The 23,592-nt window shown below is 51.9% G+C and overlaps 1 protein-coding gene across 1 annotated transcript; it reads left to right on the plus strand.

Annotated features, from left to right (window-relative positions):
* Nucleotides 1-1,912: 1,912 nt before the first annotated feature.
* On the plus strand, nt 1,913-20,936 carry ADA (adenosine deaminase). The gene is made up of 11 exons (XM_051633306.1): nt 1,913-1,989; nt 9,040-9,101; nt 12,275-12,397; nt 12,549-12,692; nt 13,507-13,622; nt 15,365-15,489; nt 17,825-17,896; nt 18,153-18,254; nt 18,962-19,029; nt 19,127-19,256; nt 20,501-20,936. Exons 1-11 carry the CDS (start codon nt 1,954-1,956, stop codon nt 20,600-20,602), a joined length of 1,080 nt encoding a protein of 359 aa, XP_051489266.1. The 5' UTR covers nt 1,913-1,953; the 3' UTR covers nt 20,603-20,936.
* The last annotated feature ends 2,656 nt before the right edge of the window (nt 20,937-23,592 follow it).

Here is a 23,592-nt window from a genome sequence, read left to right on the forward strand (position 1 = left end):
TCAAAGGCTCTGACTGACCTCTGTCCTTCCAGTGTAGGTTACACATGGAGCAGGGCTGTGCCCACAACAGGCCCTCAGCACTGTGTGTTCACACTGGCACCATTTCTGCTACAGATGCTTTGAGCCAGAAGTCAGACCTCAAACATGTGATGCTGAGGGACATGCTCCAGGCAGAACAGATGTTTTTCAAGTGGCTGCTAAAAAAGTCTGTGTTGTGAAGGTGAGATGGTCTCTGTGAGCCAGAGCTCACCTTGCCCAGGAACAGTTTCACACCCAGTTGCTAATTTGCACACTCAAGCATTTTATTTCTGCCCAGACTCTCTGTGCACACCTCGGGGAGTTCTACCCAAATTCAGCACTTGCAAACTTTGGGAGCCTGGAAAGTCTCACCTTTTGGTGGCTCCAGAAACCACAAGTTTTAGAGCATGAAGTACCTGTTGATTATTCCCACTGGTTTCCCATGAGCCTGGTTTAGTGCTGCTCCCTTCTGAAAGCTCTAAGCAGGGCTGGCACTGTGCTTGGCAGCTAATGATTACTTTCCCCTGCCAGTCACAATTTTGTAAAGAATATTTTTGTCAGTTAACACTGGCTGATTTGCTTTCATCTCTACAGTAGGGATGCAGCCAGGGCATCTCTGTAAGGTGGTACTCAATAAAAGAGAACATGTTGATGAACTTTCCTTCCCAGCCAAGCCCTGTGCTTTTCCCACAGGCTCCACTGCAGTGCACATATCCCAAGTGACCTTGGGATTTGAGCTGAAGAACTGCTGCTTTCTCAATGCCTACTTGGCTTTGGTGCAGAAATTCCATCACTGCTCTCATGGTGAAGCTGGGGAGGAATGACAAGGGAGGCCAGTGGCATTTCCCTGTGGAGCAACGGGTCTGTAGCACATCCTGCCCTCATTCAGCAGTGCCTAGCACCAGTTTGGAGCACCCACCTCCAGAGCTACTTGCTCTCCTGGGCTGCTTCATGCCACCTTCCTGGGGCTGCAGCGTGGCTGTGACAGCCAGGGCTGGAGGAGTGCCCAGCCCTCCCTGTCCCTGCAGGCAAGGCTCTGGTGGAGCTAATCCCCTGCTGCCAGCTTCCCCAAACAGTGTAAACTCTGATGTAAACACAGCTGGGGAAGGAGTGGGGAACTTTAATTTTCCAACCATTTGTGGTAGTAGTCACACCTACAGGCCCAAGTGCTTCCTCTGCTTACACTCCAGCCAACTGATATGAGTGTATTACATTGATGTGGTGACTTTCTGATTGTTATCTCCAAGATTCCCTGCAGGCCAGGCCTGTGGTCTGAGGATGGTCTCACCTGGGCAGGTTAGCCCCAGTCATGCAGAACAGAGCCACAACCCCAGTTCCTGCAGAGATTTTGGAAACATTCCCTGCTTGCTTAAGGCCCTCCAGGCAGCTCAGATCTCACCTCACCCAGAGGATGTTCCTCAAAGCTCACTCTGGGAAGTGGTTTCACCTTGCAGATTTGCCTTTAGCTAAACGGGTGTGACTTTGTGGGTGTCCCAAGACTGGAGCAGCTGAAAGTTCTGCTCGTTCCAGTTCCACAGAAGCCACACTTGGCTTCCCACCTCCCATGGTGTGGGCTGCCATGTGCATCACCCACGGGAGAGGAAGGCAGGAGGCAAAGGAGCAGCACAAATAATGGCCAAGTCACGAAAAATGAGACTAGGAGACTGAGTGCGAGTTTGCAGGACTTGACAGCAAGTGTACGATGGACCAAACAAGCCTGAAAAGCCCTGGGCCGAAACAAGTGAGGCACCAAGCAGCAGCCGGGAGAGCAGGGCGAGGGATGATGTCCCTGTTAGCGCGGCGGGGGCTCCGCCCGGGCCCGGCGCTCCCCAAGGAAACGGGGGGGGGCGGCGTTCCCGGCCGGGCCCGGGGCGGGGCGGGAGCGGCGGGCGGAGCGGGAGCGGCGGGCGCGGGGCCGAGCGGGGCAGCGGCGGCATGGAGGGAGGGCTGCGCGTCTTCAAGGACCCCAAGGTGAGGCGCTGGGGCGTGCACCGGGGCTGAGGTGTTGTGCGCCGGTGGTGGGAACCGGGACGTGCACCGGGGCTGAGGCACCGTGCACCGGGGCGGAGGTGTTGTGCACCGGGGCTCAGGCACCGTGCACCGGCGGTGAGAACCGGGACCGTTACCGGGGCTGAGGTGCTGTGCACCGGCGGTGAGAAGCAGGGCGGGGAGCCGGGCATGCCCCGGGGCTGGGGCACCGGTGGGAACGGGGCTGCCGCGCAGCGGGGCCGCCCCACGTGCAGCCGGGGGAGCCCGCAGCCCCGCGCCTGGACGGGACGCGCTCGGCGGTGCCGGTGCCAGGACGGTGCTCCCCGCAGGGACACGCAAGGGGTATCCCGGGCATCCCACCTGTCCCGGCATCCCGCTGCCAGAGCGGGGCTGATCCCGGGGCACCCCCGGTGGCAGCGGCTCCCCTGGGCCATGCGCTGGGGAAGGGGCAAGCTCTGAAGAGTCCAGCACTCCAACTGTTTCTCTACTTAAGGCAAACCCTTGGGTTTTTCTTTTGGGGTTTGGTTTCTGTCGCTGGTGTGTGCGTTTGTGTTCTCTGAAGCATTTAGTTGTGTTTCTCCTCGGAATACCCAACGTGTCGGTGCCTGCTGTCAGAAGGTGCTCCAGCCTTTTGTCCTCCCCGTGTGCTGCATAAATACGTTGCAAGTAGGGTCGTGCAGTAGCACGTTTATTAATCAGATGATAAGGAAGTTGAGAAGGAAGATGATGAAACGGCCGTGGTTAGTGCTAACCATGTGCCTGGTGGCAGGGGCTGCCTGTGCTGCAGGACAGCTCAGCTCCTGGGTGTGGTCTGGGTGAGCTGGGTAGGGAGCAGATTTCTCTGCCTGGCTGTCCTTGGGCTCTGGCGCTGCCCACCGAGCAGGCTTTTGGGCTCTTTGGTGGGCAGCGATGGGCCAGAGCAGAGGAAGCCAAGGAAAGTGCTGTGAGGTTCCTGGTGGTCCTGCTGTGGGTGAGTCTGAGTGGTGGCAGCTGTGTGTGGCTTTCCCAGGGAGGAACCTTGCCTCGGGAAACCCAAAAGGGTATTTTTACCACCTGCTTTGCGTTGTCTGCCACTCACAAGCAATTTATCCCTGAGCCCACCACCAGGAATGTCTGGTGTGCTCAGAACATCCTGTGTGCACGGGTCTGATTGATGTTTCGTTCCATCACTACTTGAGGTTTCCCTTTTGGGGGAAGGTGACCCATGAAATAACAGGCAAACCTGGATACCGAGATCCAGGGAACAGTGATACTTGGTAATTACCTAGTTAAAGCCATTTTAAGGCTACTTCAGTTTTGGGAGATGTTGGTGTTTCATCAGCTGCACTAAGAGCAAAAGTTGTTGGTTCATCCCAGTGATTTTAAACTTTTGGCCGAGAGAAGCTTTCATATTGTGTACTACTTCCTGCTTTTCCAGTGAATGGGAGAGTGGGATGCCAAAGGGAGAGACCTAGGAAAAACCATGCAGGGTTTGACCACTAAGATCAGGCTTCTGTTGTCTGGTTGCTGGCAATTATGAGACTGGTTTTCCTGAGTCAGGCAGTCCCTTTCAGTCCTGTGAACCTGCTAAGTCAGGCTTGGGAAAAAAAAAAAATGGGTCTGGAGTCAGTTAATGAGCCCTATTCATTACCCGGGACCCTCTGCCATTGGGAACGGTCAGTTTTGTGTTTTAGAGATGTTTCTGGTAACTGGAGCAGCTTCGAGCCCCAGCTCAACGCGGGGCCGGGGCTGCCTCCGCGTTTTTCGGGAACTCGCTGACTCCCAGAGGCTGCAGAGGGTGAACAGGGGCTGCCAGGGGTGACTTTGAGCCCTGCTTATCGTAGGCCATAAAAGAGCAGAAAAGACTGCCCTTCCTTGGATGCCAACTGTTGGCCTCTTCCATCTCTGCTCCACAACCAGAGCAGAGACCGTGTCCTCACTCACCGCTAGCTCCTCGCGCCGCAGGCCAGCCCCAGCTCAGGGCTTTGGGATTTGTGGCTCTGCTTTCCAGTGGCTCCTGTGGGCCTTGAGCCACGTTGCAGGGAGCAGGATGGGAGTGGGGTCAGGCCCACACCCTCCCAGCAGCTGGGGTAGTGTTGCTGCTGGAGGCTTCTTCCCAACATGAGCTCAGGTTGTGTTGGGTGGGTCTTCCTGCAAGCCCTCCTGTGTGTGTCATGGGGTTTCAGAGCCTTCCCTGTCCTAGGGAGTCAGTTGTCTCCAGTGTGTCCTTTGTATCTGGGAACTGGGAGAAATGGCCAGAACTGGCTGTCACAGCATGTGCTCCTGTTGATGAGCTGTTACTTGCCTTGAGTGCAAACTTTAAAACATGTACAACAAGTAAAAACCAGTAATTTACAAAGGTGATCCTTACTGCGGGGGGTGGGTGTGCAAGTGCACATGGGTGTGCTGAGGATGACCTTTTTTTGGCTCATCCACGTCTTGTCCACAGCCTGACCATGGAGGCTTGGCCTGGGTCAAAGCATGGTGCTGCTGAGCCCAGCTGTACCTCACCCAGAGATGTGCACACTCAGACTTTCTGTGATGCTCTGCAGGAACCTTCTCAGATAACCCTCCTGGCTCCACTTGTGATGGCAGTAAGAGGCTGCCTCGGTGCTGTTAAAAGTGTGAGGGCTCTGTTTATTGCTCCAAAGTGTTGCCTTGTTCCAGACACACACAGGTGCAAGGTCTGCAAGAGCTCAGGGAGGGATGTGGCCCATCCCACAGGGTGTCCCTGCAGGAGGGTGACACACATCCACCATCACTTATTAACAGCACCAAAAGCCTCGTACTGAGGTCAGTGGAGCTGAGTGGTTGGTGCTGGTACTGAAGGCTGCTCTGCATGGAAGCATCCTCCTCAGGCACCAAACACGTTTTGTATGAAAGCTCCTCTGGAGAGCACAAATATTTCTTGCAGTGGAGCAGTGTGTCATGTGTGGGTATCATAGTCTCCCACGTTCTCCTTTTAAAGGCTGAAACCTTAAAGCATGTGGCAGATTCATCTGCAAAACACATCTGTGAGTGTTGACAGGTTTGAGGATAATAATGTGGCTCTTCAGCTGCACATCCCTCTTGATCTGGTCTCACCTGGTGCTTGTCAGTAGTGTTTGTGGTGAGTTTATGGTGAGGAGAACTTGACTCCTGCCAACAGGCTTCCATAAAGCTGGTACTTTCGGGGCACAGTTCATGCTTTTTGCAGTGGTTGACATTTGTCTTATCTCTTGTTGAATTTTGATCTCTCTTCGTGCTTTCCTGCCATGAATATCTTAACAACTGATAGATGTCAGCTCTGATTACTCTGTTTTTTCAGTTATTGAGATCAGAAGAGTACATTTTAAGTTATCACCTTTTAATGTGCAGATAAATTGCTCCTGGGCAAGTCACTGCTAATGATTTTTAAGTGATACAGCTTTTAGCAGCTGCCTGGGTTATCAGTTAATACCTGCTAGAAGCCATCAAAGTAAAAGGTGAGGTTGGTGTTCTCAGAAAGTCCCTCAAGTGTCCTATCTTAGATGGTACTTTCTATACCACATAGTAGATGAGCTGAGCAGTTAACTGCTCTGCCATGGTCTGCTGAGCAATCTGTAGAGTAATAAAGAAAATCTGTTGGGTTGACTGTAGCTGAAAATACTCTGGTTAACTTTTTTCCTCTTAATTTCACTAAATTGAAAATAATCAGACTTGATCTTTGAACAGAATGTGCTTGTTTGCTGAACCTCATTTTGTGTTTGAATGTAGTTTTGAAGCTTATTAAGTTTCAAAGAAAACATCCCGGTATTTTCAGAAGAGAAGAGTCAAGCCAGAGCCCTTCAAACTTCTCCTTTTTTTAACGTCTCACAGCTGACCCGATGTGCTGATATCTGCACTAACGGGTCACGTGCTGAGCTTGGGCTACAACTTTTTTTTTTGCATAAAAATGGAAAGCGCTCGGTTTGCTCTGCCAGCCTTTGCTGGGGGTGCACATTTCATGGCCAGTTGTGTCTTTTCAACTCATCCCTCTGGCTTTTGACAACCCTTTAGTGGAACTCGGGGGTTCTCTGGGCTCGCGCTGTGGTTTTGGGACGCTCGGGCAGGGAACTCGCTCTGGGCGGCAGGGCTGGGGAGGTGCAGAAGGAGTGCTGAAGGGTGGCTGCACAAAGGTGGTCCTCGGTCCTCGCTGCTGCCAGGGGGAAGAGCCATGCTCCTGCCCCAGGAGAGCACTTCAGAACTCTGCTTATTTCTCATTCTTTGTCAGAGCAAGTGTTACCGGGTTTGCTGTGAGGAGGGAAGGCATTGCTGGTCCTGGCCTGGCTGAAGGCTCCACTGCTGGAGCAGACCATGGTACCAGTGAGGTCCTGGATCGAGTGTTGAAATCCCTCTTGAATCTGTGTCTGCAGGCTTCCTCTCTGATTAAACCAGTGGGAGACCACATGTGCATGGATCCCGAGGAGCAGAGCCCTGGAAGAGGCACCAGGCTCCTGCCTTCGCCTGATTTCTGCTTTCTCAGGCATCATCTCCTGGAGCCAAAGTTCAGAGAAAACTCCTTCACCTTTATCTGGGTACTTTCCTTGACTTAAAGCAAGGTCACCTCACCCACTTGTATCAGGAAAGGCTTGTGCTTTGTTTGCCCAAAACAAACAGGCAGGTGGAGAGTGGCAGTGAGCAGCCTCCCTGGCCTGGAAGCCTGCAGGACTTGGGATCAAGGCCTCTGGCAAGCTGAGCAGCTTGTTGGGCCTCTGCTGATTGCATCCTTATCTGGGGCCAGCTCTGGGTGGAGACACACTTTTCCTTCTTCACTTGAATGTCCCTTGCTAATCTAAATAGCCTATGTTAATTCTTAACTGCAGAAAACTACTCCCTCAAGCACTGTTCTTGAGGAACCCAGCAAGGTTTGGTGTTGAGTAGCATTGCATGAGAGTTTCTTTGCACTTGGTTTAGGTCCCTCCAGACCCAAAGAAATGAAAGGCAGTGGAGGAAGAGACAGTTGCTGGGACTGGAGAAGAACCTTCCTGCTTTCTAAGCATCTCGCCTGCAGCAGCAGCAGGAGGTGGCTTGTGTGGGTGAAGGACACCACTGAGTTTACTTTCATGTCGATGGAAGTGTCACGTTGGGATGTTCTTGCAGGAAATGTTTCAGAAATGTTTGGAGTTAGAAGACCCCAGTAGGTGTGGCTTGTTTGGTTTGTATATCCAGCGTGAGCAAGCTTCAAGCCTGTGACTCCATCAGAAGGTCACAGGGGCAGTTGAAAACCTCAAGGAATGGAGCCTGCATGATTTTGAAATAGGAATTGGAGCTCAAGAGTAGAAAACATGCCAGGCGTCCACATCTGGCGATGCAGATCATGTCCATAGCCTGTTTTTATATCTGCTGCTTCTCAGGACATTTAGTCCTCAAAGCAGGATTGCATAACTTGAAGTGAAAGATCAGGTTTTGCCCTTTTCAGATCTTCATCCCTGTAGATTGAGATCATGTCTTAAGGGCAGAAGTGGCAGGGATATCTTTTTGCAGCCTGCTGACCTCTGGGCCGGGTGGCTGCAAAGGTGCAGGGTCAGTAGCTCAAGCTGCCCTGAGCCTGGAAACCTGAACTTTGCATCCCAAGGTGCTCGTTTCAGTGGTGGCTTCATGGCCATCCCGTGGCCTGGGCGCAAGCACTGTCTCACCCCAGCAGTGATGGCCTTTTGCAGCAGAAGCACTCAATGAAAACCCTGGCTGTGGGTCCAAAGGTGGGTGTCTGCTTGCACAGCAAACATCCAGGGCTGCAGGAGGAGGTGGGGATGGGAGCAGGCTTGTGGGCATCACTCCTTGTCCCAGAGATAGGCACTGCCAGCTCCGCGCCGGGAGCCGGGCCAGCGGCTCTGAGCTCAGGGCAGCTGCTCACGGGTGCTTCAGAGGAGGGTGAAAAGATCTTGAGGTGGACATTAATGAGCTGCCTTGCTTGTAGGGACAGCAGACTCGTTTTCCTTCCAGCTCCTCAGTGGTTATTGTGTGATACGTACCCTGACACCAAAGGGGTTGTGGGTTTTAATTAGTAACCCTGGGTGGTTTAGTTATCTATGTAAATGTCCAGTCGTCTTCTGACTCCTACTTGACTCTTACCCTTTGCATTCTCCAGCAATCATCCACACAGGAGAATCTGCATCATGTTAGAACTAACAGGGACTTTGTGCCTTAAGTTGCTGCTCTACACTTTCATTAAAACATTTAATTCATACTTTGTAGGCTATTCCATTGCTTAAAAGAAAACAGTTCTGGAAATATGAAGATCTAGCTGAAAGATTTTACAGCTAATATTTTCCTTCCCAGTTTGACTTCCAAGTTACATTTGTCATATTCCTCCAAAAGCCCCAGCTGCCTAATGGAAAAGGCTTGCTTTTCTGGGGCTCTTTCTCCAAATTCCATAGTTTCAGCAATAATTGGGAAACAGGGTTTCAGAGTGAAGAGATTCTGAGTTATTGTCCCTTTTTTAATGAGTCAAGATTTTAGTGTTTCATTTTGAAACCGTGTTAGTTTTATGGGGGTAACTCTGGTTTTTAATTTTTGCAGCACTTTGTACCATGAGACTGATGTGATATGTGAAATTAGAAAGCCTGTGTGGTCTGATACAAGCAGTTTGCCAAGTAATTAACAGTATATCAAAAGCTGATTCTTGGAAGTGATGTCAAAGTTTTTGTGTAATGACTCTTAACAAATTAGTTGGAGTGTCCGTGAATTCAAGAAGTAGGAAGCAGGAAAGGGAAGGTGTTTGGAGTTTGTTTTTTTCTTACTTTCCAGGCTCCAAACCATGAAAGCTGCATGAGGAGAGGGCAATTCCTGAAGGTGACTGGAAACAGAGCAAATTTCTGAAGATCCATTAAATGCCTGACCTGCAGCAGCAAGACGAAAATATTTATACAATACTTAGATATTGCAAAATAAACTTTGTAATGATGGTGTTTTAAAAAATTTTGTGTGCTTTCTTATTATGAGTTTGTCCCTATATTGGCTGCACTTGTACCTGTGTTAGCACCTGCTGCTCATCTCTAAACATTTCTTGGAGCTCTGAGGGCACCTCACTGATTTCTCATCATCTTATTGCAGGTCGAACTTCATGTCCACTTGGATGGAGCCATCAGGCCAGAAACAATCCTGCACTTTGGCAGGTGAGTTGTGGGATGAAGAAAGCTCTGGGAGCTGCAGTCCGAAAGCATCAGTCCCTACCCCCATGCCTTCTGCTTGTCCAGTTCTCCAACAGAAGAGCTTGTGCTGGCAGCCTGGGGAAGCTCTCCCTGCTATGCAGGCAGCAAACCCAGCTGGTGCTGGTCTTATCTCTGCACAGAGGGTCCTCTGGCTGCACAGTGAGAGGACACTGAGCACATCCCCAGAGGTGATGGTGCATCAGTCCCGTGAGCTGGGCAGGCCAAGAGGGGCCACCCTGAGAAAAGCACAGGAGGTGCCTCTTCAACAGAGCTGCTCGCCTTTGGAGCGTGCCTGGGAAGTGGCAGAGTCAGTGTATTCCTGTTTCTTTTTCCATGTTCCTAGTTGCAAAAGCAAGTGGAATGAAAGTGGCCTGGGAGCATCTTCTCAGTGGTGGTGTCATGGTCCTGGGAGGACACAGCAGCTTGGTGCTGCTCCCTGCCCAGCTGTGCGTGCTGTTGAGCCCCAGGCTGCCTGCATGGTGGGAGCAGTCAAGGAGTGTTGCTCCCGAGAGGGTGGCCCAGGAAAGCACTTGGCAGTCGCTTGGAGAGGTTGTTTCCTTGACAAGAGGCCATGTGCATCTTCTCCCTTCAGTGTAGCTTGTGTGGGAAGCCCCAGGGTGAATGATTAACTGGTGCGAGGACCTGCCTCCACAGTTGTAATAAATAAACTGAGGGCCTCCTGCAGCTGTCACTGTTCAGAAAGCCAGTGGGACACTAGCAGATCCCCTCAGACTGAGGAAGTGGCAAGCTCAAGGATTTGGGAAAGAGCTCTTAGGCACAGCCATGCTAATTTGGGGAGGAAATAAGTTCTGAGGAGGATAGAAAGCAGTTCTGGCATCCTAGGTCGAAATACTCCAAAGCAGCTTTCTCTGCAGGGCATGGCAATCCATTCTGCAGTGCAGTCAGAGTAAGAAGGTGGACCAGAGGTGTCCATCTCATTCATTGCAGGACGACCACGTGGCAAGCAGAGTTGGGATTCCTGCTGGCTCTGCCCATGCACTGCTGGGCTGCAGGGCTGGAATACAAATCCTGATGGGCAGAGGAGTCAGTGCTGACTCCCCAGGGCTGTGCTGGGTCCCTGCTGCCAGCAAAGGACAAATGCTGGTGCAGTCCTCCAGGAGGGTTGTGGGACCCTGAAGCCCAGAAGGCACCTGGGGATCCCATGCCTTCCTTTTGCTGAAGGCAGAAATCATCTTCTCCTGAGTGTGTGCTGAGTTCCCTCTTGTTTTTGAGCAGCCCTGGCATCTCCTGGGGCTTCCAGCCCCCTGGGCTGCCTTGCTTGGCTGGAGCAAGGCTGGGCTGTTCGTGGGCTCTAAAGCTGGTGTGCACACAAGTGTAAAAGAACCAGGGCAGTGTAGGAGTCTGCAGGGAACTGCCTTAATAACCTCACCCTGGACTCAGAAAGCTGCTTGTGGTCTATTTTTAAAGGTAAAGAGCTAGAAATAAATTTGCCAGGTGGTGGCTGACCATGTACAAATAGCCCAAAGCTGCTGGGATGCACAAGCCTCTTGAGCAGTGACTGAATTCAGCTGGTTTTAGAAACCTTGGCTCTGATTCTGTTAGGTCTGGGTCAGGCTTTGCATCCCCCCCAGCCAAAGGGTTTAGAGCTGTGGCAGACCCCTCCTGGCACTGGCTGTCCCCAGGAGAGGTGTCCTGTCTGCAGTGGGGCACTAGTGCTGCCCGTGGCTGGAGGTGGCTCTGAGCAGGACACGGAGGTGCTGGTGGACACGAGGACATTCCCCTGGGGCAGCTTTGTGCAGGAAGGCTCCCAGCTACCAAGCAGGTTGGATGGGGCAGCAGCAACTCCCAAAGCCACTCTGGCAAGATCCACCAGCCCTCCTCAATCAGAGACCTGGCTCCAGTGTCTCTGTACCACGGATCATCCCAAAGCCCTGGCTGCTGGGAGGCAACCCTGTGGGAAGCCCACAAAAGAGGTCAGAAAAACAGCTTTGCTGTAGGAAACTTTCCCTGGGCAGGTGGAGGAGGACATAGGCCAGTTCCTGGAGCAGAGACTGGTGTGTCAGTGCCATGGAAAGGGCAAGGCAGGCTGGAAAACCAATGCCTTAGCAGTGATGACCTTCCCCTGCCGCGTGCCAGCAACTTAATCTCTGCAGGTTGCATGTGAAGACTGAGCGTGGGGCGGGTTTGCTTCCTGCCCCAGTGGGGACTGAGTAATGTTTACTGGGCTCAGTGCTTACTGGGCTCAGGAATGGGGTCAATTGGGCTTCTTCCCTGCGGATTCCTCGTCAGGATGGCTGCTGGCATTGGAAGGCTAAAGCTGCTCTTTGGTGTTTTGTCTCTGTTAGCAGAGAGATCCATCAATCAGCTGTAATTCATCGTGGCAGGAAAGAGGGCTAAAAAGAAATGTCTAGTTGTTATTCCTAATTTAGGTTGGCATTCATGGGCAGAGTGACAGCCCATGGGGTGGGGGTGGTAAAGCCTGCCTGGGAAGCCTGCAGGATCCTTGGCTCACCAGCCCCAGCTGTCACCTCACTGGGGACACCTCTACCCACCCAAGGCTCCCAGGACAACCAGCCTCTTCCCTCTTGGAAGAGTTTAGGTGGGCTTTATCATCTCGATCCCTTTGGTGAGAGCAGTTATTGGGACTACCATCTCTTCCTGCATGGGAGGTGTCCCCATCAGAGAAGATACCACCACGAACTGGCTCACAGGAGCTGCCAGCATCAAAGCCAAGAGCCACGGCACCTCTGCCTGCGTGATCCTGGGAGCATCTCCATGATTTTTCAAGCCTTTGAGCCTGCATAAGTGGAAATTAACTTTTCTAAAGAATTTTGGCAATTCTGCCACTAGGACTAGGGATGCCAAGAAATAATCCAGAGCCCCTTTAGATGAACTCCTTCTTAAGCTTAAAATGTGCTCTGGCTCTGTTCCTGCCGGGTCAATCTGGGCTTGTATTTAGATTTGTTTGTGCTTTGCCTGTGTTTTGGATTGCCTTCCTCCCCACTGAGGTTTAGGGCTGCATCTGCAAGGAGATTTTGGAAGGACAACATGTGCCATATCTTTTTGGTGAAGAAATGGAGGTTAATGCTGCCAGCTCGGGATGCAAGTGCTGTATGAAACGGGCAGATTAAAAATGTGACAGCTTTCCCATCCATAACACATGGCTCCATTTCCAGGAAAAGAGGGGTTTCTCTCCCCGGCAGCACTGCTGATGACCTCCTGAAGTATGTCAGCTACAAAACACCACTGACACTTACCAAATTCCTGGAGAAGTTTAATTACTACATGCCTGCCATTGCGTGAGTACCCCACTTACTGTTTTTTTCCCCCCTTGACCCTTGGCAGAACCCCTTGGCTAATGTTGCTCAGCCTTGGAGGTCACCTCGCCCATCCCCAGTGTGCCCCAAGGGTGATGACTCCTGGTGATGGGTCTCACTGCTGTCCCTGCAGGGGTGACCGTGAGGCAGTGAGGAGGATTGCCTACGAGCTCGTGGAAACAAAAGCAAAAGAAGGGATCATCTACGTGGAGGTCCGGTACAGCCCCCACCTCCTGGCCAACTGCCGTGTGGATCCCATCCCCTGGGGCCAAGCTGAGTGAGTGATCCTGCTGTGCTGGGAGCCAGAGGGCAGCTGGTGGGCTGGAGAAGGCCTGGACCACGCTGGTCACAGAGTCTGGTGTAACCAAAGCTCCACTCTCCTCCCACCGGCAGCTCTTCCACCTCTCATCCCCATCAAGTGGATTTTCCCTTTTATAATATCTCTGAGTGCTGCTGTGTTTTCATGTCCCTTGCTCTGGGCACCCAGCTCTGCCTGTGCAGAGCAGCTGTGCTTCAGCTTCTGGCTGGAGCCCTTCTCTGTGTGAGGGCAAGCAGTGTTTGGACACGGGTTGCCTGCCTGCAGAATGGGAATTCAAGCTGGCAGAGAAGGTGGGCGGTATTGGGGTTGATGATCTGATCCCTTCTTTACCTGCCACCCCTGCTGTGATCTGTCTCTGATTCAATCAGTGCTGGGCACTGGTGCTCCTTGCAGAATGTGCTGTGATGGGTGCTGAGCCCCCTGCCTGTCCCTGCCCGGCTGCAGGCAGCTGTGTGCCCTAGTGAGATGCTCTGGCAAAGAAGTGGGTTCCCCTGCTGGGGCAGGGTTGGCATCCTGCTCCCCAGGGCTTCCCTAAATCTTGCTATCATCTTTGCATGCTTTTGTGCCCAACGCCTGGTAGATCTGGGCATGGCATGGGAGTAAAGGTGCTCTTCAGCTCCAGAGGGTCTCGTTGGGCTCCTGGATATTGAGGTGAATGGGAGCCTGGGTTTTGTGTGGCTGTCCCATGGGGATGCTGGCTGGACCTCTGGCTCCTGTCTTGCCCCCCTGGGTGAGTCTCCAGCCTCTCACTGACACCTTTTCCTCTCTGCAGGGGAGACCTCACTCCAGATGAAGTTGTTAGCCTCGTCAATCAGGGACTGCAGGATGGAGAAAGGGATTTCCACATCAAAGCCAGGTCTATTCTATGCTGCATGCGCCATATGCCAAGTAATGTATTGCAGCAGCCCTGCTGCTCTGCTCCCCTTCCTGACGCGGGGGGGGCGGGGGGTGGTGACATCCCTGGGGTTCAGGTGCCTGCAGAAATGTGGGGAAAGCCCTGGTCCTGTGTGCCTGGGTCTGAGAAGGGATCAGACAGTGCTGAGAAGGGGCAGATTGTTTTTTTCCTCTGCTCCCCTTCACAATGGGGAAGGGGTCTGCTGGATGTAAGGGGGGGGTTCTGAGGGTATAACCAGTATCTGAAGGGTCTTGCCAGGGAGGCAAAATGGGCCCTTCTGTCCTGTCCTGGGGAAGGTGTGAGCCCTGCTTGTACCTTGCTTCCCTGCCCTAAAGGCAGGAGCTCTCCTTGGGCTGGTTGGAGCCACTGTCACCATGAGCAGTTGCATCTGCCAAGACTGTCCAGTGGGTCCAAGAGCCAAATGGTCACAGGAGGAGGACCAGGTGTGAGACCTGCCACTTTTCCCTGCTCATGATCGTGCTGCTGCAACAGCACACTTTGTTAGCCTGGGCCAGAGGTCAGCCAGAGAATCTGCTGGCTGCAGTCTCTGCTGGTGTAAGCTGAAAACACAAGTAGAATATACTGAAGTTACATACATAAAATGTTCTTTACAAAATCAGCAGCTCTGAACTTCATTGGTAACAGCTGCTGTGACCCATAATAGGAAGAAAACCCAATTCCCAGTGTTTCCTTGAACTGCTGAGTTCTGTGAGCATCTCCCCTTAGGGATAAGGGCAGTCAGTGTGGGGTTGGGTGACAGCAGCTGTTCTAGGTGAATACTTGTCTTAGTATCTTTGTATCTCACAACAGTTTTATGCAGGCATGATTGGGTAGATGGTGGGAAATACTTTTGCTGATCAGTACATGGTTATGTTGTGTCTAGAAAGGTGAAAAATTTATATACCTGGGAACAGGGAAATTGGAGAGTGGGGGTTTTTCTGCCTGCACAATCAGCCCCAAGTGATGTGCTTGATACAAGAGTCTTCAGTGCTGCTTTTGGGATGTGCTGCACAGTGAGAAGCCACCCTCTAATTTATGAACTGTTGAGAGAAAGGCAGAGATGCCAGCCAGAACTAGCTTATATTAAACTTGTCAATAAAAGAATGGCTCTAACCCAGCGAGTTGGAAACAGATGGAAAAGGAGATGAAATTGTAGATGGTTTTGTATGATTTGGGGATTGTATGTACGTGGCAGGTGCCTCTTAATTATCAACACTGCTGGTTTTCTCTGTCTCTTGGCCTTTTTGCTAAGGGTAAGTGCTCAATGAGCTGGGAGGTGCATGTCCTTTCTTAGAGCTCATCCTCTAGCCTGATCAGAGAGGGCTTTCTCCCACACGCTGTGTTGCACACCTGGGCTGTGCAGTTCAGCTTACCCTGGGCCAGCTGCAGAGTCACTACCAGGGTTGGAGGGGTTTTCTGGTTTTCCTTTTCCTCTTTTTTTTTCTTTTTTTTTTTTTTCCTTCCTCTGCCAAAAGTGAGCAAAAAACCATGACGAGAGCAGATTTTATTTCCCTTGGATTGATGCTGGACTAATGAGATTGCAGCTTTTCTTCACCTGAAGATGGCAGCCCTTTCTAGGAGTTGGTTAACTTTCTTTTTGAGGGTCAAATTTTGGGAGAGATGAAAGACAGTAGCTCTAGCCTTCTAGTTATATTACAAGACTTTGTTTAGGAAAATGCTGAAGGTGCAACTCTGACTATTGCTTCCACCTGAACCCCGGTGCTGTCTCTTCCAGGCTGGTCACCAGAGGTGGTGGAGCTCTGCAAGAAGTATAAAAATGACTCTGTGGTGGCCATTGACCTGGCTGGGGATGAGACCCTGAAGGTGAATAATACCTCTGAGCATAAGAAGGCTTATGAGGTATGTATGATAACCTTCTTAAAAGAAATTATGAGCTAAACTTATACTGAGGGGATGTACATGAGGGGACACACACTGTTAGTCACACTGCAGACAGTTGGGACAGCTTAAAAAGCCATTGCAGCTATTAAAAACATTCTGTTAAATAGCAGAAGTATTTGTTTATGTTTCAGAAGTGATTCATGGCAGCCATCATTGCTTAAACATGGCCTTAGAGCTGGAGCTCAGCACATTACCCCATAGCATTGAGTGCCCGTGTCCTCCCCAGCAGCACCCACTGCCTTCAGCTGGGGTCTGCTGCTGGGGCTTGGTGAACCCACCATGGGAGAGACTGGCCTTTCCAGTCTGGCAGAAATCACCCGAGGAGCAGAGAAGCAGCAGCACATTGGAAGTGCTTTTATCTGATCATCACAACTGCAGATGCTGGTGATTCCTCTGAGCCCTGCAGCAGCTCAGAGGAAGAGCTTCGTGCCTCACCCCTCCTTCCTGGTGGGAGTTTGGGGTTGGTGGTCCCCTGTGTCAGGGGGAGAGGAGGTTGTGCACAGTTGTGCACGGTCACTGCCAAAAAGGATGATGGTGGTTTGCAAGCAGCATTCAGGTCTGAAATGACATGGGGCTTTCTTGGGGTTTTTGTCCCCATCAGTGGGAGCCAGCACGAGGTCTGCTTAGGCTGCTGACCTGGGTGAACTGAGTGGTTATAAACTGAGATGTGGGCACGGGGCTTTATTAACCCTCAGGCAGACATGTCTTGTAGTGCTCTGGTGTGCTGGCAGTGCCCAGGTCCAGACTGTCCCTTGTTTCTGTGCCAGGGACTCGCCCAGGCTCTGCAGTGCTGAAGCAAACCCCGTTCCTGAGCATTGGCCCCTCCTGGCCTGCATGGCAGCAGTTCCCTTAAGCACTGCTGCTGTGCTCTATGGGTGTGTCCTGCATCCAGGGAAAGTGAGACACTTGTGGTGTCACTCGGGCAGGCACCTTCTGCCCAGGAGCTTTTGGGGCTGCTGGAGGGGAAAGGGCAGGTAATGGTGAAAGCTGGACTGTGGCTGCTGGCTGCAGAGGAGCAGCAGGGCAGAGACCTACAGCTGAGGATCACTGGACCACTGTGTCCAAGGAGGCAGTGATTCTTGGAGGGGAAGCCAAGGGAAACACCATACATCCTCAGACAAATGAGTTGGAAAAAAGGACAAAGCCACTCCAGGGAAGACAACCCATGGATGGACGTTAGACACAAGCTCCCTCCTGGCTGCAGTGGATGGAGGGTCAGGCTTCAGTGGCCAGGAGGGTTAGTGGGGGAGTCCTGGTGTGTGTGGTGTTCCTGACCCCTCTGCTCATACCCGCAGCTCCTGTTAAGATAATTAGGGGTGCTTGTTTTGGGAGTGGGGGAACAGGAGTTTCTGGTTTGTCTTCATCCCAGGTAGAAACAAGTGAGAAATCTCAGGGCTGCTGTGAGTCTGTCTTCTTGCTCTAGCACTTTGGCCAGAGGGATTTTGTTACTCTAAAAAGTGTAAAAAAGTAGCTGTTCGGGAGAAATCAACACTCACTAAAACGTAGGGAGCACACAGGGCTTTTCTGTAGGTGTCCCAGGCAGGGCCTGGGTGTGCAGCACATGAGGAGCTGAAAATTAAGTAACTGAAAACAAATTACCAGTGAGAAGCCCTGAAGGAGTGTCTGGGAAGAGTGTCTGCTGCAAGCCAGGGCTTGCAGCCTGCCTCTGCCACCAGCTGGGTGGCCCTTCTCCAGCACAGCAGCTTCCAGGCTGTGCAGCTTCCCAAAGCCCAGGGTGGTCACTCTGGCAAGGGGATTTTCAGGATGGTCATGGAGAACATCTCAAAATTCCTCCCAGCTGCGCTGCCTCCAGCCTGGTCCCTCACAGGAGGGAGGTCCTCAGTGTCTGAGCATTGCTTCATCTGTGCCCTGGGGGCTTTTCAGTTCTGCCCCTTGGCTGCAGCCAGCCAAAAAGTAGAAGTCTCAAAGACAGGACTGCTGCAAGGTTCAAACAGAAGGGCAAGTGGGTGGAGGAAGGAGAATTTTGAGCTTGCTGCTGGCTGGAGAGGAGACAGCAGTGAGCTCACTGGTGTATTAAAAGACCCTGAGGAGTGTGGCTGGGCTCCAGGGGAAGGTAACCAAGCTTTTTCAGTTTCTCTGTGTCTGGCATTACCAAGCTCGTCTTGCAGCCTCAGCAGAGAGTGTGACCTCCTGGGGCACAGGGCTGGTGACTCAGGGGCTCTTCTGGCAGAGCCCCGTTGCTTGTTGTGCCCCTGAGAGCAGTGCCAGCCCAGGGGTTTGCTGGCCTTGTTGCAGGTGATGGGACAGGAGTGTGTCCCCCTTTGCCTTGCAGGAAGCTGAAAGATGTGGGATTCATCGCACTGTCCATGCTGGGGAGGCTGGTCCACCTGCCATGATCAAGGAGGTATGAGGAGCTCCTGGCTTGGGGAGGGACTGGGGCATCCCAGGGCAGGGCTGGGAAGTGCCTCTGCATCCCCTGCACCAGGGAGAGAGCAGCCCAAGTCCTCTCCATATTCAGAGCAGAAGTGGGAGACCCAGGCAGAGATCTGGCCCCGATGGCACAGAGTAGGGACCTCCCTGGAGCTGGATGTACCTGTGGAGGGGCAGGGGTCTCTGAGCTGGTGCTTGGAGGCTGTACGTGGTTTTCCCCTGTTCTTTAGGCAGTTCATCTCCTGAAGGCTGAGCGCATTGGCCATGGCTACCACGTCCTGGAGGACCCTGAGCTCTACAAGGAGCTGTTGAAAGCAAAGATGCATTTTGAGGTAAGGGCATGTGGTGGGAGGGTGACAGCCAGGTTGCTGCTGTCTGAGTGGGAAATCAGCCCTTGTTTGGGCTGTGCTGCAGCCAGGCATCCAGGTGAGGGACATGACCTGGCACCTGAGTGCTGACCACCTGTAGGGTGACCCAGATGCACAAACTGGTGGTGAGCCCTGGCTGTTTGCTGGGATCTTGGCTGCATGGAGCAGCACTCGCAGGAGGTGTGTGGCAGAGAGAAATGCATCCTGGTCTGGCTGAGGGTAAATTTGGAAGGGCTTATTCACTGCTTTCTGTACCTCAAGCCTGCAGGCTCCTCCTCCCACCAGTCGGGCTGCTGTACTGAGCCTCTCTGGTGGGAGGGTTGGAAGTGCCTGGGAATTACTGTGCATGGGCAGGTTTCCTTGGCTTTTCCCCAGAATGGATGTATCCAACTAATACATGGAATATGTACATCTATACTTAATGCCAGTGGTTTCTTACCTGTGGTTGACACCCAGCTGGTGGCTGATCAGGCATGGGAAATATCCCATCAGCTCCTGCCACTGTGGGCTCTTCCCATCCATGTCCTGGGCTGAGCTCTGCTCCATCAGGGCAGCTCTGAGGGGCAAAGCTGCAAACCTGTGTCCAGCTGCACCAGCCTGCTTGGCTGCCTGCCCAGCTGGGTCACAGTGCATGGCTGAGTCTGCTCTTGGTGTTTTATTCCCCCAAATAGGTCTGCCCTTGGTCCAGTTATCTGACAGGAGCATGTCTGCCAGACTTCAGGAAACACCCAGTAGTACAGTAAGACTTGTATATTATTTACAATCTTAAATAACCAGGATTTGGGTGGGCTATAACTGCTTTATTTACCCACCAGCTCAACCCGGTTTCCTTTCAGATTCAGGAAGGATCAAGCCAACTTTTCTATAAACACAGATGACCCCCTCATCTTTAACTCCAACATTGACAAGGATTATGGCATAGTGAAGGACTACATGGGCTTCACTGAAGAGGAGTTCAAGAGAGTGGTGAGTTGGCCTCAGCTGGATGCTCTGCCCTGGTGCAGCCCAGAGCAACCTGCTGCTTTATCTTTGAGGAGTTTTCAATGGAAATCAGAAAGTCCTGCACTGGCCTTGCAGGCACAAGGCTGAGGGGCCTGCTGAGCTGGCTGGGGGGGATCCAGGAGTGCTGCAGGGAGCAGGAGGATCCGAGCATGGTGGTGTGCAGGGTGGGCTCTGCAGGGCTGGCATGGCTTGGGCTGGCTGCTCTGGGCTCCAGGGGCAACAGGTCAGAGTGGAAACTGCCCACTGGCCTCCTCACAGCAGGTCTTAGCACTACGGGGGGGAAGGTGCCTGCTGCTTTTTTTCCTGGATTTGGAATTGCAGGAAGGTTATTTCAAGGCCTGGCCCAGAAATTAGCAAGATTCAGCAGCTACCAGGTACCACTTGTATTTTTTTTAATGTGTGAGTATGGGACAGCTGAGCTGGAAACAACGTGGCTGCTGGCCTGGGTTTTGGCACACACAGTCCTTCACCTGTCTTGATTACATCCTTCATTTTCTAAGGACTCGCCCCAGGTAGAGAGACAGGGTAACTGTTGGGAGTTTGACTTACCTGGTTACCAGAGGAAGCTTTCCTGGTTTGCATTGAGAGTTATGCTCAGTGCTTTCACCTACTTAAATGTCTCCCAAAGTACTTGCTTGGATATTGAAGTGCAGAATTCTCTTTACAAGAGAGCGTCAGTCCTGCTCTGAGCTCTGCTTGGAGGAACAGGAGTCCCTTTCCCTACAGCTGTCACTCTGTGGGTCTGGAAAGAGGCACAAGAACAGCTCTGGGATCCTGGATGCTGTTCCCTCCTGCTATTGTAAGAGCCAGGTAGTTGCTGTGTGATTACTGAAAGGTCCCTGCACAAGATGGAGGAGCAGGTTCCATTGCAGAGCCAGGCTGTGTCCCAGCAGTGGCACATCAAGCTGGGAGAGGCTTTGGTTCAGAGTAGAGCTGGGAGTGTAGGTACAGGTCTGGATACACAAAAAACTCCCAAGTCTTTAAAGACTTTTGCTGTGTGCTTGCCTCTTTCCTCCTGGGATTGTTGCTAGTGATGGGCCAGAGCAGTTGCCCTGTAAATTGAGGCTGTGGAAATGGATCTTGGAGTGGAAACTTTACATTTTCTGTCACCTGCTGGTGCTTAGAGCCAGATGCTTGGATGTACACAACTGTGTGGTCACGTCTGATGAGCTTTAATGTCTCCCTGTGTTCCCCCTCTGCCTCCCCAGAACATCAATGCAGCTCAGTCCAGCTTCTTACCCGAGAAGGAAAAGCAGGAGCTGCTCAACACACTCTATCAAGCCTATGGGATGGTCCCCAACGCATCGTGACCCGTCCCTGCCAGCCAGCGTGGAGCAGTGGCCCTTCTTCAAGTGTGCTTGACCCTCCTCTGTGCTAGTGGGAGCACCAGGAGAAGGTGCCCGGGGTCAGTCTCTGTTCCTGGCACCCCTGTGTTAACCCTTACAGTTAAGCAGAATCAGGCTGTCACATACACCCACCTGTCACCCCCACAGACTGTCTCCCAGATGGATCTCCAGCTTCCTATCTTGCTGCTGTGCAAGCAGACTGAGACTGCCTTCTGGCCTGGCTCCCTTCTCCATCTGCCAGTCTTTCTGTACTCCAAATGAGAACAGAAGAACCTCCCCATATTTGTCTTTTTCCCTCTTCCCCTGTTCTGTCTCTCCTGCCCCACTGATCTGCCCAGCCCTCCTCTGCAGTGCAGAAACAGCCACCTTTTATTGTGACCTGGGTTGGTTGTCATCTTCATAGAAAAAAGGTGGGTTAGTGCTGACAGGGAGTGAGCAGGCACTGCAGAAACAGATTCTGTTCCCACCTGGGTGGGTGGGAGGGTTTGGCCACAGCCATGTTTACCCAGGATTAGTCTTGTACTTACAAGACTGGAAGAACCAGCTGGAAGCTGGTGCTCTTGCCTGCACACATGTCTGAAGGGCAACTAAGAAAAGAGACAGGATGTTTTTGGCATCCTCTCTTGGATGAGGACATGTGTGTGTCAGGCCTCCCAGTGTCACTGCTGCAGAAGTGCACACCTTGGGCTCAGGCTCCAGCTGTGCTCACAGCTGGCTGTGACCATGCTTGCACACACATAGGAAGTTGGAATGTTTCGTTACCATTTGGGGCCAAAATCTGCCTTCTGGGACTTTTCCTAGTTTTGTACTCTCATCCTGGAGGATTCCTGGCAACTGCAGTTTGGTCTTCCTCTATCTTTGTTTAGGACTTGGAGAAATTGGTGGTTGATTGCCTGTTTTCCCCATTCTGCCCTCTTCCTGACTTGGTGTAATCTTTAGGCACTATTAAAAAATAATAAGTAAATTAATAAGTTAGGGCTCAGTGTCATATATTGACTCAGGTCCCATCTAAATTGCTTCTCTCACTTGACCACAAGACTGGCTAGGGGTCCTGTTTGGTGCAGGATCTACACAGAAACATTCACCAAAATTCCTAGGTGGTTTTGGTGCATTATAATACTTATTATGCAACAGAGCCATGCATCCAGAGAGGAGACCAGAATTTTCTTAGGTGTGTGGTGTGCTTCAGCATCCAGGTGTCTGCCAAGATGCTTACTCCAAAGATACTGTACCAAAAAGTTGCCTTTAACAAGGGGCTGTGGTCACCACTACCAGAAGTGGTGTGAGACTGGTCCAGCCAGCAGTGACCATGTGCTGGGAGTATTTCCATTCTTTCTGGGCTTCCATTTTTGTCTTCTGAGTTAAAAAAACCCCTCGTCTCTGAAGTGCACGGTGCATATATACACCTATCTATACATTTAGCTAGTTAGATGGATAGGAGAGAGTGAATTTCTTACTTTTATAAAGCAAATGATAAAGCATCACTTTTAAGAACATGATTGCTGGAACCACCAGGCTTTTCTGGGATAATTTTTCTGAAAAATTGTTTCTGAAGGAGAGTTGCTTGTTTGGATTCTGGACAGTTGATTGTTAATCCTGTGTAATAAAATAACAAATTTATATTAAAAGAGACATCTTGCCTTTCTGTTCAAGGGAGGCTGCCAGGATCTGTGGTCCACAACGTGAGCCATCATAGCCCTGCTGGAGCACAGGGGTTAATCCATAGGTGTGCTGGGGGCTTTGGCAGCAGATTCCTGCTTTCTTCTTGTTGCCAGGTTGGAGCACTTGGAAAGTGAACTCTTCCAAAGGCAGAGGGAAGGTACCCCTGCTCCCTTGTTAGACAGGCAAGTAGGATTTATGGATGCAGGTTGTTCCAACCTCACATGTCCTTTTCCCTCCAGTAATCAAAGGGACACATGTCACTGCTAGCATGGTCACTGTGCACTCTCACTTTTTCAAGCAGGTATCAGAAACACTTTACAATCTTTTTTTTCCCCCCCCATCTCCTGAATCTTGCAGAGTTGATTGATGCTCAGAGCCAGCAGTGGAGCAGCCTGGCTGCTGGAGTGCGTGGTCAGCTCAGGCAGGGCAGTGTTTGCTGAAAATACCTTCTGCTTGTTTAGTGCTTGTTAATGTTTCAGGAGGGCAGCATGTCCCCACGTCAACTGAAATGAAGGGCTCTGAGCATCCGTGTGCTCCACAGCTTTGGCAGTTGGGATGTGGCTGGATTAGGCCCTTGGTCTTCCAGCATAATCAGTGACCAGAGCTGAGCAGGCTCTTGCAGGGGGAACCTGATGCCTCTTCCTCTGAAGGCAGCCAGAGAGTGGATCCCTAATCATCTGCCTAAATATAATTCTGGAACTGATACTTTCTCTCCAGGGAGGCCTAAGATTAGCCCAGGTTTGACTGCTGGAGGTCTTGAGAGGTGCTCAGTCCCTCTGCCTTGCCTTTTGGCTTCCCTTCTGCATGTCACCACGAGCCAAAAATACTGATCAGTGGCAGTGAGGAGAGCTGGAAATGGGGCTTAGAGGCCCAACTGCCTGGCCTGCCAAGCCCAGGAGCTACCTGCTGTTTTGCCCCTGAGGACAGGGAAATAAGAGCAGGCTCCTGGCTGCTGTCCCGGGCACAGAGCTGCAATAGGATCCAGGCAGCTCTGGGGGCTGAGCTGGTTGCAGCTGCCAAAGCAGCAGATGCAGCTGGTACCTGGCTGCCAAATCCTCGTTTCCTGTGGGGGCTGGAGCCACGGACACATCTCTGTGCTGGTCCCATGGCTGTCATTTCCCAGAGACCCACAGACAAGTGTCCCTCTCTCCAGCAGCTGCAGGGCAGAGACTTGCAGCATTTTTCATGCTCAACTTGACACCCGTTTCCACCCGGGTGCTGCAAACCCGTGGGGTCTCACAGACCCAAAGGGAATGGACTTTCTTGTAACACAGTTCCAGTAAGTGGACTGG

This window comes from Apus apus, chromosome 15 (assembly GCF_020740795.1).
Source record: "Apus apus isolate bApuApu2 chromosome 15, bApuApu2.pri.cur, whole genome shotgun sequence".
Taxonomy (NCBI): Eukaryota; Metazoa; Chordata; class Aves; order Apodiformes; family Apodidae; genus Apus; species Apus apus.